This window comes from Rattus norvegicus, chromosome 4 (assembly GCF_036323735.1).
Source record: "Rattus norvegicus strain BN/NHsdMcwi chromosome 4, GRCr8, whole genome shotgun sequence".
Classification (NCBI taxonomy): domain Eukaryota; kingdom Metazoa; phylum Chordata; class Mammalia; order Rodentia; family Muridae; genus Rattus; species Rattus norvegicus.
The window spans coordinates 171118003-171131684 of record NC_086022.1 but is presented as its reverse complement, the minus strand read 5'-3'; the positions used below and the strand labels follow the sequence as shown (position 1 = coordinate 171131684).

The 13682-nt window shown below is 38.5% G+C and overlaps 1 protein-coding gene across 3 annotated transcripts in view; it reads right to left on the bottom strand.

Moving 5' to 3' along the window:
• Atf7ip (activating transcription factor 7 interacting protein) overlaps positions 1 to 13682 on the bottom strand; it is an 85750-nt gene that overhangs the window by 71187 nt on the left and 881 nt on the right. For 2 of the 3 annotated variants that reach the window (XM_063286153.1, XM_063286156.1), the window contains exon 1: positions 258 to 3449. The exons of the other annotated variant lie outside the window; for it this stretch is intronic. In XM_063286153.1, the coding sequence (XP_063142223.1) occupies positions 258 to 274 (17 nt within the window). In that variant the 5' untranslated portion in view covers positions 275 to 3449. Of the gene's footprint in view, positions 1 to 257; positions 3450 to 13682 lie in introns of those variants that run through there. 3 annotated transcript variants of the gene reach the window in all.

The following is a 13682-nucleotide window of genomic DNA, read 5'->3' as shown; positions in this document are numbered from 1 at the left end:
CATTAAATTCCGCATGGATCAGAAAAGCACTACTGTGGTGATCAAATGTTCTGGCAATGACAACAAAATGGTGAGAAATCACAGGAATTTAACCTTTGACCTCACCATCCCAACACACTGTTTCTCTAATATAAGCTTACAAGTCTTAGTAAACAGTTCAACTTTTTCATAAGCGAATTCTCTTGCCTATACAAACCTGGTCATGTTCCAATGTTTTCTAATTGTGGTGTTAAAGACAAAAGCTTCCTGACTCTTACCTCAGATCCTGGTGCATGTGACAAGCCTCTTCACGGGCTTACTTGCTGCCTAAGCAGCTCCAGAGATTGGCTTAGCAGCCATTTTGAGACAGCTGCACAGTCTCAGTTGCACACAAGTGTAATTAAGATGGCTGCACTGTGCACTAAAGAACTCACACAGTGAAAACTCAGCCATGGATCAAAGAAAGCCCCTCCCACTTTGTCAGGCTGCAAGAACTGAACACAGATAGCTAATGCATATACTGCAACAAACAATGCAGCCACTTAGGACACAGAAAAGAAAAGAGAAGGCAGCAAGCCAGTTTTGCAACAAAATGCCTGTGAATCCGGACTTGCAGTACAGAGTCAGGGCACATTCCGATCCCAAACAACTTGAAATCCAGGCCATGTATTAGCAGTAACAGAGATAGAGCCAAATCACACAGAGCAAACACCAGGGAATTGCCTGAAAGAAAGCCTCCATTTCAGTCCAGAAAAAAAGGGAGGAGAAAGCCAAACCCTCGAACCCCACTCAAGACCCCTTTTTTCTTTTCACTTTTTCTTTTTTACCTTTAATTTAACACAGCCATCACAAGAAGAGTGCCAAATCTGTCTAAATCCTATATTCATTTGATCATGTTAATTTTAATTTCAAGCTACTTAAAATGTTCTGACAAAAATCTAAGCTTCAAACGTGCTCAATCTAGCAGAATGGTTTGAATTTACAACCACATTTTTTAATTGGAATGAGAGATACAGTCTTAAAAACTAAGGTGTCAACAAAGCACATTTTAGTAATGTCTCTTAAATTAAACATCCCTTTGTAGTCTGAATGGCACAAGCACACTCCCAGAGTACACAGAGCTACCAAGGCTTTGGTACTAGGAAAAAGCCAATGAAGATAGCAGACTGCCCGAAAGGAAACAGGAAGGCCAAAGGGCACAGCCCTCTTGGAAGTGGATAGGTGGATCAAGCCGCATCTGAGAACACTCCTAGCAAATTTGGCTTGGCAGAAGAAAGGCCCCAAGGCACCCAAAGGGTCTGTTCTGCCTCCCAGGCTCTCCCAGCTCTGGAGCTAGACTCCCCATTCTTCGCACACAGTGTTCTTCAAGCTGGGTTCTCTTGTGTTGTGCTATCTAAATGTTGGTATTTACGGTATAAGAGAGGTGACAGACATAAGACTGGCCAAAAGAGATGATAATTCACGTGCTTCATTATCTTATTCTACTTCTGTATACGCCTGATATATTACATAAGAAATTTGTTATTACTCAGTCTTGAAAGAGACATGATTTGCTTTTGCATGAGATGAACTGGATAATGTCTGTGAAAACTGTCCTGAAAGCTGTATCAGAAAACAAAACAGAAGTTACACGTGATCCAAGCCATGTCAAATTCCAGTCTGGAGAGCAAGCCTGGGCTTGGGGCATGCTCGTTCCGTGCTTCTGGTCACTTACTTTCTATTTTCTGAGACGATCTCACAAACCCTGAATCCACTGTACATTCAGGCTGCCCTCAAATTTGCAATCCCCTTGCATGTAGGCCCTGCCGGCTAGAACTGGCCAAGTCTCAGTAGCCTTACAACACTGTGGCTGGATGGTTAATGGACATAAACGTAATAGGGTGAGATGCTACAAGCAAGCAAAGCACAGCTGATCTGGTAAGCCTTAGAACACTAACTCTCAGTGGTTACTGATTCTAAGGACAGGCTTTACCACCAACCTGTGATACCCAAACAGGCTCAGAGACTTAAATAACAGTCACACTTTAATAAAGGCTGAAACGTAACTCAGCTGTACACTCAAGCACACGGCTCGAGCTACCTCTTTAGATACTGGTCCTCTCTCTCCTAATGAAAACAAAGGAGGATGGCGGCCTCACACCTTTTGTTCTGTGTCCCAGAAAAACAGCCAACTCAACAGATAAAGTCTATTCTGGATTCAACGGGTTTTGTTTGTTTGAGACAGAGTCTCACTCTTTAGGCCTAGACTAGCCTAAAACTTACAGTATTCCTCCTGCCTCTGCCTTCCAGAGTCCTGGAGTAACAGACATGAGCTAGAACACCCACCACTCAGAGTTATCACTGACAGTCCTCTCCTTCCACCACCCTTACCGTGTGTCCATCCCCGAACCTAGGACAGTTGCTTCAATAATTCCTATCTCCATGGCACTGACCACACCTCAACACTCTCTTCATATACTACTTAAATCAGAAACTGTACCTTAATCTGTCTTCCATTTGAAGATCATTTTTCCATTCAATAGTATAAAACTATCTCAACTTACATAGTACGATAAGATTCTCATTGTTTCTGACACAAAAACTGAGAAAATTGTGCATTTTGTGAACCTTTACTTGTAGTATCTCTTTCCTTCCTAATTTTCTCCTATAAGACTGCAGTCCAATGTGGTAAAGACACCTTTTATACAGAACATTCCCATTTTTAGTTTTGTGAAAAACTGCAGCATCTACTGTTTGCATAATAATTGAGTTCTAAAACAGCTATAGAAAGATTTCAACTTTGTATTCCCATTGTTATCACTTTGTTCTTGCTGCTGCTGCTGCTGCTGCTGCTGCTGCTGCTGCTGCTGCTGCTGCTGCTGTTGTGTGTATACACATGCAGAAGCACATATGCATGCCCATGACTTATGCATGGACATCAGAGGACTACTTCCAGGAGTCGGGTCTCTCCTTCCGAGAGTAGGAAGTAGGTTTCAGGGACAGACCTCAGGGCAGGCTTGTGCAGCACCCTATTTCTTAATTAGAATATAGCAGATTTCATTACAACATTTTCACATATAACTTAATTACTTTTTAAATTCTATTACTATTTCTAAGTCTAGCATGGCTTAACTTAATGTCACAGGTAATCTTTTAGGAAACTTTAGATGAGATCAGTTACAAAGCCACATCATTTATTTGTAAAAATAAATGACTTGGAAAGGATTTTAACTTTGGGTAACTAGGTCCACAACAATCTTACATTTCATCTCTCACAAGGACAAAGTAGCAAACGTTGTCACAGTCGTCTCATCTCAGTACAGCAGTGTGGCAAGCATGTGCCAACTACCATCTGTAGTCAGGACAGCTCTGCTCTGGAATCTGGTCTAATGAACTTGTAAATCATAAAGTCATATTACAGCGAATGTCAAGAGTCTAGCATCCCAAGTGCTACAATCACCAGCTTTCATATCCAGAGACTATAATCATTTGCAAGAATTACACAAGTACAATGAGAGAGGAGATTTATGAGTCAACTATTTTTTAATTTACCACATTAGTGAAATAACGTGTGTGTAAATTACTAAAAACTCCTTTTAAAAAGACATAAAAGGCTCTAGCATACAAACCAGACCAACGCTGCTGCTCCACTAGCTTTCCAGGGTTCTAACTCAAACAATGTAACTTTGTTTTCTCTCTTAGGTTACTGACCAAAATCCTAAACAAATCTAAACAGCTTGCTTGACACTCCACTTTCTCACCCCATCCCCCTTTTGAAGGCCCTGTCCCTCCCCCTGTAGCAATTACAGACTCAACCTACTTGCTTGCTTGGACCCAAATTCAAAGGACATGCATCTCCCTCAAGGCAACCTCCAGTAAAGTTTTTGCCAACATGCTCCACAACCTAGGTTTAATCCCTGGGCCCCACATGATAGACAGCAAGAATCAATTCCCTCAAATACCTCAATGTCCCTCCACACCCATGCAATGAATATCCACCCCATAAAATAGAATAAGCTTGTAACTTAAAAATAAATAAGATACAAACTAAAGATACTTAGCTCTCTACCGCTCACTCCGTTCCCTTAATTGTAGACAGGAAGGAGGTTTGTTTTTTGGGTTTTGGGTTTTTTGTGGTTGTTGTTGGTTTTGTTGTTTCATTGTTGGGTTTTTTTGTGTTTCTGTTTTGTTTTTTAGGTATTTTTGGTTTTGGTTTTAGTTTTGTTGTTGTTGTTGTTGTTGTTGTTGTTGTTGTTGTTGTTGTTGTTGTTTTAAGTACTTTTGTTTTTATTTTTCTGTACTTGGGATCAAACCCTTAACTTACCCATGTCAGGCAAGTACTCTACCATTGAGTTTTATTCCTAGCCAGTAATGATATTTTTTCCACGGCATAATTTTCTTTAAATAAAAGTAAGATGGGGCTCTACAGATGGCCAAAGCTATGGGGATCGGTAAGAACTCAGATGCCCTTATCAAAGAAACAGACCAGTGAACACTAGTCTTCCCTAAACCTAGCAAGGTCTGATTGGATCCCCAATTACAATGATAGTAGGAGGGTCAGCAACATTGTATTTTGTGTACCATTTACAAGGTATTGGATTCCAACTACAAAACAACAGTCAAAGAGAAAGAAAGAAAAAAAAGGGTGGAGGAGGAGGAAGAGGAGAAAGGAAAGAAAGAAAAGAGTAAAGAGAGAGTACCACAGAAAACTGACAAGAGTACAGACTGAAGAAACTCTTAATCCTCTTTCTCCATGAATCAGAACTTTATTATCCATGCATAAAAATGAAAATCTTTTGTGTGGAGACAGCAGTAAAATGATTGCCACAAATCTGGTTCAGCATCCATTTTGTGAGGCAGTGGGGGGCCTGTAACCCCAGGGCTGGGAGGTGGGCCTGTAACCCCAGGGCTGGGAAGCAGAGACAGGGCTTGGTAGCCTGCTAGTTGAATTGAATTAGAAAGCACCAGGTTCAATGAGAGACCCTATGTCAAAAGAAAATAAAAAGGTAAAAAGTGATTGATGACAGTGACATCTGCTAATCTAACCCTAACCCTAACCCATGTGGCCTCCACATGCAGTGTATGTTAATATGCACCCACACACATATATGTGTGCATATATACATGTGCACAAACTTACAAAAGGGGAAGCATAGAATCTGACCAATACAAAACCCAAGACACATATTTTGAGGAACTCACCAAAAATGACTCCCCAAAATCATATTAGAGAAAAGTTTAAATCTATTTAAATTTAGGTATTTCAACTGACTTCTATCTATCACATTACAATAAGCCCCCAAAAAAGGAACTTGATCAAAGCCTTTAACATGAGACAGAAAACAAATGCCAAAAGATAGAGTTAGCTATACATTACACATCAGGAAGAAAACTATAAAACCTATTATATGAAGGAAAAAAAGTTGCACTTTCCAGTCCAGAGAAGAATATGAAATGAAAAATAGAATTTAACATAAGAAATAAAAAATTTAGCCAGGTGGCAGTACTGTATGACTTTAATCCCATCACTCAGGGAGGCAGAGGCAGGCAGATGAAAAGGGGGATAAAAGAGAGAAAAGAAATGAAAAACTCAGTTAAAAAAACTGATGAACTTGAAGAAAGTTGCTTCAGCAAAAGACGAAGTGTAGAGAGAAAATGGAGTGTCTACACAAAAATTCAAAATGGAATGGCCAAATGACAGACAATATCACCAATGAAATTATTTAAGAACTTTCCAGTGTACACCACTAGTGAGCACTTGCTTCCTGTGTACAATCTTCCATTGCAAAACAAAGAAAAATGACTTCGATCTAAAGTTCTATACCCAGCCAAACTATCACAAGCATTAAAATACTGAATATTTTTCTGACATAGATGATCTTTAAAATTCACAAAAATATCTCACATGTTCTGTCTAAAAATAAAATACAAAATTTACTACATACTATAGTTTCCTCCTCCTCAGAGACTAAATAAGTCAATCAAAATATGTGGCATCTGGGAAACATGAGTCCTACAAGAAAAAGAAACCTCCATAATATTGAACAAAAATTAAAATTAAATACAAGAGAGGCCAGAGAAACTTGTGATGTAAACAAGTCATTACTCTCATGAATTACCATCTGTATCAAGGGACTAGGTCAGAATTTTCATGTTATTATTAATACAAAGCAGACAACTTTGTGAAAGTACTATTTAAGGTTGATAAAATTATTCAAAATTATCTTGTAGATAATAAGCTAAATTATCAGAAACATCTTAAGACTAGTTCTGTAGAAACAGTGTTCAAAATGATTAAACTGAATAAGGGGGTCTGTCTCTGTCTCTCTGTTTCTCTCTGTCTCTGTCTCTCTCTCTCTTCCTTTTGGGTGGGAAGCAGAAGCTAGCCCATGCTACAGGCTATGTGTGGAGGTCAGAGGGCAATCTGCAGGAGTCAAGTCTTCCCTTCCTCTTTGTGGGACCTAGGAATTGAACTCATGTGAGCAGGCTTGGTAGCAGTCAGCTGTATCTACTGGGGTATCTCACAGACCCTCTCTTACTTTTTATAAGTCAGTTTATATGTTTTCAGTAAGAGACTTATGTTGGTGGCATACTGGTGAACATCTTCAATAATAATACACTTTCTAGACTAGCAAATAGAATTACTAATGGGAAAAAGCTGACTTTTTTTCACCATGAAGAGATTCACTGTAAACCCATGACCATAATAATCATGTGGATTGTTTAGTCTTTTGTTGGCCCTAAAAACCAGACTCTCATACAAAAAAATCATAAATAATTAACTTTTCTAAATGTATAAATTCCTTATGAATACATTATCAAACCAACTTTTTTCTAAACTACTTTTTAAAACATTTCAGTTCTATCAGTATCAAGACCATTGTCCATAAGGATTTTTAGAAGTGTCTTATGTGTGTGAGGAGTACATGCCACAGCACACACGGGTAAGCCAGATGACAACTTCCAACTTTAAGTGAGCTCTAGGGATAGAGCCTGGGCTACCATAACCTGCTAAGGCTTTATAAAGACCAGAGAGAAGGAGGGGAGGGAGGGATGGAGGGAGGGGTTGCACATGCATGTATGCATGCACGCATGTGAGTGCAGGAGGTCAAATACTCTAAAGCTAGAGCTACAGGTGTCAATAACCAAACTTGGATCCTATGAAAGAGAAATAGATGTTAAGTCTATCTCAGGGAAAGGAAGGATAGCAATAGCGCTCGCTCAGTATTAGAGCACTTGCCTAGCATGTATGAGACCTTAGGTTTAATACCCAATACTGAAAAAATAAACATAAAAACCAAAGAGAGAAAAACTGTAGACACAGCAGGCACTTGCCGAGATCTAACACAAACTACCACAGCTCCTGACTGTGTTCTAACTGGTTCAGAAAGGTTCTCTGCCTTTGTCCTTTTTGTCTTTCATTTACTTGATTCATCTTTGAATATTTTTGAGTCTCACGTTATCCCAACTGTACCTGGAATGTATCTGCTGTTTCTACCTCTAGAGTGCCGGGGTCACAGGTAATCAAGACCATGCCAAGGTCTATGCAGAGCCAAGGATCAAATCCAAGACTTCATGCACATCAAGCAAGCATCCTGCCAACTCACCTACACCCCAGCCACGTTTCCAACTTTTAAATCACTTAAATCTGGTAGGGAAGGAGAAAATTACACAAATATAATACACAAATAATTCCTTGTATCATTCCATCTTTACTCTTTCGTGTTTTCCAGAGTTGGACCTGAAGATCTAAGGTGAGCACCAGCAGAGAGGACAAGGCATGAGGGTGATGACCTTGTAACCAGACTAAGCTATAGGTCATGACGTTGTCTCCAAGTCTGTTCTTTAATCAGCCTTCAGGAGGCTGAGAGAATGAATGTCTGTGACTTTAAAGCCAGCCTGAAGTACATAAGAAGTTCCAGGCTAGCCAGGGTTACTTGGTAAGACTGTCTCAAAACAAAACAGCAATAACAAAAACACAAGAAAAAACAAGACAGAAAAGGTTGGGGTGCGGCTCAACCGGCAGAGTGCTTGCCTACAATGCAAGAAGCTACGTGTTCAGTCTCCAGACAAGAAGGTACCTGCCTGTAATACCAGCACTCAGGGGGTGGGAGGGAAAGGGGCAGGAAGCAAGAAGGGCAAGGGGCAGGGAGAGTGGGACTGAGAGGAGAGAAAGGAAAAAAGAGACAGTGGAAAAAAGAACGAAAAAGAAAGAAAACAAGTGGGAGAAAAGGAACAAGAAAAGAAAATGACAAACTCTTGTTTCTAACCCTTAACGAGTGACTCCCCTGTCCAAGTTTTGTGCCTTGCTCCTCATCAAAGTCCTTCTCTGCGGGCACTTCTGTCCTGCCCCAGGGGAAGGACACAAATGCTGTACGTAATACACTAGAAGCTGAAAAGATCTCAACTAAGGTCAAAGGAAACATTAAAAAAGAAAAACGATTAAATTTTTCTAAGTAAGTCTGCTTTTAGAAGACCCAAAGGCAGGATAAAATGCCAGGTTCTTAACACTTGATGTCTATTTCCCAGGTTCATTTTCACAAAGCCAGGAAGATTTTACTATTTGAGTTCTCTTTATTTCTTTTCTTCGTTTCATGACTCTACAAATTCAATAAGTATTTGGGCAATAACCAGACTCCTTTCAATATAAAAATGAGGGTTGGGGATTTAGCTCAGTGGTAGAGCGCTTGCCTAGGAAGCACGAGGCCCTGGGTTCAGTCCCCAGCTCCAAAAAAAAAGAACCAAAAAAAAAAAAATGATAAAAGTATAATTATCATTAGTAATTAATAAAATATGAGCTGGGTATGGTGGTGCATGCCTTTGAACCCAGCACTTACATGGCAAAGGCAGAAGGATCTCTGTGAGTTTAAGGCCAGCAAAAAACAAAACAAAATTAATATGCCACTACAATCAACACAAAAAAATTAATGAAATAACAAATGTATAGAAAGTATGAAAAGTTTAACAATTTAATGCTCCCAAATAAAATTATTTTTGTATTTATTATGCAATAAATTTGGTCCCATCCTGGCCAAACATTGAGTAAATAACTTTTCAAAACTCCACCGATTAAAATAATAATGGTTTTGAAGACTGTAAAATACTTTCTTTTGGAACCTACTTTTCCAGCTTCTAACTCTCTTTCTTTCTCATCAACATGTTCAAAAAACCCAGAAACTTAGCCTTATGTTCTCTCAGAATCTATCCCTCTATCAACACTTAGGAAACAATACCATGGCATCTTATTGAATGATCATAGGAATATTGTAAGTTTTTCCTATGATCAACATTTCCTAAAAAAGGTACATTTTAGGAGTCTAGAAGAAGTGTATGATTTAAAAATTCCTCAAATTTAAATTTGCTGTATATAACTCTAAACAAAGACTACTGTCATTTTGATTTAACCAAAAGAATCTAATGTTCATCTGTAAAAACAAATGTTAGCTAACACAACAATTAAATGGTATATAACAGCATTATAAAAACACTCATCTACTATTTAATGTACTGTACGGCCGTACAACACCTTGTAACTTTGAGAACCTTTGTTCCAACCCCAGGACCTACATAAAAGGTTGATGAGGGTAGTGGTCGCACTTGTCATCTCTGTTGTGGGAGGTTGATGACACCCAGAGTTTATTAGCCAGATAGTCTAGTCTAATTGGTGAGCTCCTTGCAAATGAGACCCTCTCTGCAAGGAGGTAAACTCCTGTATCTGTACGTACATGCACACACACGCACATGCACTTTATCAATTTTAAAAGTCAATATAAAGAGACCTAGGCTGAGAGTGGTGGTGTATACCTTTAATCCCAGTTTTAGGGAGGGCAGGAGAGGTGGCTATCTGTGAGTTCAAGGCCAGTCTGGTCTACAAATCAAGTCCCAGAACAGTCAGTGCTGTTACAGAGAAACACTGCCTGGAAAAAACCACAATAGAGCTAGAGAAATGAGAGGACCTGAGCTGAAAGCCCAGACCAGACTTGGCAGTGCAAGTGTCCTAACCCAAGAGCTCTCACATAAAGAGAGAGAACACCCAGATGCTCCTTGGTCAACTAGGCTGGTGAACTTGATGCAAAGCAATTAAGGCATCCTGGCACAAATGAAGAAACCTGGACAGTCACCTGAGCTTGTACTCTAAAGTCCACACAGAAGCCAAGGAAAAGAAAACACACACATAAACAAACACAGCATGCACACACGTCATACACACAAAATGATTACTTTTAAGAAATCATGATATTCTAGAAGAAAATAAAATGGAAAAATTCATCTCACAACAGGTAATACTTTGTCTACAGAGAAGCTCTGGAACAAATCATAAATTAAAAAGGCAGATCCACCTTTGGTAGGTATGGTTGCACAGGCCTTAATTCCAGCACCCAGGGAGATAGAAACAGATGGATTCCTGTAAATTCCAGAAATAACAAAACTTCTACTAGAAAAATAAGCAACATAGTGAGCCCAGAACAGCCAGGGCTGCATAATGAGACCCTGACTTAAATGAAACAAACAAAAGAGATATTTCAACTAAATAGAATGAAAATTCTCAAGACATAAAGCCAAAAGAAATTTGAAAGATTAGGGGAAAAAAAACCCTAATAACAGCTACAATAAATATGGAAGTTGGCATAGCTGTTGCTGACAAGCAGGAAGGAACATCAACGTCCATAACAGAAACACACACGCGCACACACACGCGCACACACACACATACACACACGAGACACACACACAGACACACAGACACACACAGAGAGACACACAAGAGACACATACACACACACACACACGCACACGCACACACGAGACACACACAGACATACACACACACACAAAGACACACACACACACACACCTGAAAACAGTTCGGTTCACAGAAAAAAAAAATGGACTTTACTACTTAAAAGTTAGTGATTACCCTCAATTGGTGTGTGAGAAATGCCCATGGGAAAAAAAATTAAAACTCTCTACACGTTCTATTTTGCAAATGACTGTTCTGTCAAAGCCCTTAGAAACACTGACTTTTTTTTACATTTTTTTTCAAGACAGGGTTTCTGTGTTGTGTACCACCGCTGCCCCACACAGAAACACCAATTTTAAACAGTGATTGTTAAAAATGATGACCTGTGTTCACCATGTGTTTACCACAACAAAATTTCTACTAGAAAAATAAGCAACAAGGTAGCTTGACAGTCCCAGTAACCAGCACTCAGGAGACTGAGGCAGGAACAACAGCCTAGGGCCTGGGCCAGCCTGAGCTAGATCGACACAGCTGTGGGGAGGAGGGGAGAACAGAAATAGAGCCACAAATTGTCTGAATAGGAGGCCATAGTGCACTCATCCAATACAAATAACCTTCAGACACTGAGAAAGCGCACTGGAGCCAGGCACTGACCCAGCAGAAGCAGGAACATCTGCTTCCATACAGCAAGTTCTAGTATGGCCTGGGTACACAGGGAGACATTTTCTCAATGAATGAGTAAATTAAGCCACTGATTGATTACTAACAAAACTGAAAATATCTGATAATTAAGATTTTAACAATACATTATTATGTTATTGTAAAAAAGCATTTTAGATTACTAAAATGGGGAGATAGTCATAATATCTAAGTTAAAAAAGCAGGCATTGTGCTGGGGAATGTAGCTGGACATGGTAGTGTGTACTTAGCATGCCTAAGGCCTTGGATTTGACCCACAGCACAACCAAAACATAAAGTCAGGCAGTGATGGTACATGACTTTCACCCCAGGTCGTGGGAGGCAGAGGCAGGCAGACCAAGGCCAGCCTGGTCTCCATAGTGAGTTCGAGAACAGCCAGGGCAGAGAAAGCTAGTCTTGGAAAAAAATAAAGAAATGACTAAACAAACAAACATTAAGTGATAAATTTTTATAGACTGATCTACCACAGCAAAAGTGAAGTCACAAAGATCCCAGAGTAGTTAAGATTATTAACTTCATACTAAATCTTCATAATGTATAAGTGTAAAATATTCAAACATAGCACAAAGATCAAGTAATTTGTAAAAAATAAAATTTTAATTTTATGACTTAAATCATTCCAGCCTGATTTTTTTTCTAACTACATATTTAAAATTTACAAAACTACTATATTTTTAAATAGCTTCAGTAATTGTTCTACTTTGGGTAACCTAGTATGTGTGTGTACATATATATTATATATAATATATATAAAACATATAATATATAAAACATATAATATACATATATACACAGTGTATGTTAAAGCTTCATTTAATCATAACCAAACTAAAACTTCAAACTTTTAGTACTTGTTTCTGAAATACAACCATTGACCTTCAGACAATTCATTTTTAGTAAACTTAAAATTACATTTTAAAAAAAGATTTATTTATTATATACAGTGTAGCTGTCTTCAGACACACCACAAGAGAGCATCAGATCTCATTACAGATGATTGTGAGCGACCATGTAGTTGCTGGGATTTGAACTCAGGACCTCTGGAAGAGCAGTCAGTGCTCTTAACCGCTGAGCCATCTCCCCAGTCCTTAAAATTACATTTGCCTTCTAAGAAATATAGTAGCGGGGGCTGGGGATTTAGCTCAGTGGTAGAGTGCTTACCTAGGAAGCGCAAGGCCCTGGGTTCGGTCCCCAGCTCCGAAAAAAAGAACCAAAAAAAAAAAAAAAAAAAGAAATATAGTAGTAAAACTGTGCCATCGATATTGAAATTGAATGTTATACAGTTTTCCAGTGCCTCTATGATCTTCAATATTAATTCATGACACAGTTACCCATGCATTCAAAGAAAAGTGTAATTTTAAATACATAAACCCAAGTACTAGGAGTACAAACATGGGGTGAGGGGAACCGCCTCAGAAGCATCAAAGTCTCAAAAAGGCAGAACTGCCTCCATTCCTTTTACAAGACAACAGAGGCTCAAGAGTCCCATTACATCAAATTTAGACCTGCTTGCTACAGGGGGAGAAAAGACAAGATCTTCCTCATCCTTCCATTCGATGCCATATGTCACATCATTTAAAAAAAAAAAAAAGAAAAAAGAAAAAAGCTCCTTTCACTTATACCCTGCTATTTCTAATAGTACTTGTTTCAGGTAATAGAGATACCCCAAACCAATCGACATTATATAAAACAACACTTTAACTTGACAACAGACTGAGTTAAACTTGGGTTACATAATCAACTAAAAAGGGACTGTACATGTGAATGACAGATAAAGTTTATGAAACCATTTACAAGTTTTTAGACCAGTAAGAAACAAGTGGCAGAATAAAAAAATGATATTTTAAATTATATGTATATTGACCCAATTATTCTACGTACAACTGAAATTTAGTGGCACCACAACTTTAATCAGTAGCACACCAGTTATTTTAAGAAACTAAAACCAGAACATATACAGCTAAAAAATATGTAAAGCATACAATCATACACATATACTACAGTGCACATATTTTTTTAAAAACTCAAAAATTTTAATTGATTCCCTGAATACATAAAGGCCTCAATATAACTTGGAATTATTTGTAAAATTCTTCATCAAAAACCGGTATCAGGTATAATAGCTTATACGTCATTACAAAATGATGAGAAAACGAGTTCATTTTTAATATTTAAATAACTGAAAAAATACTAAAACTAAAAACAAAAGATTCAAGTACTTGGCAAACTGTTCAGGATTAAAACTTCATTGACCAGATGAAATATTTTCTTTAAAAGAAAAGAT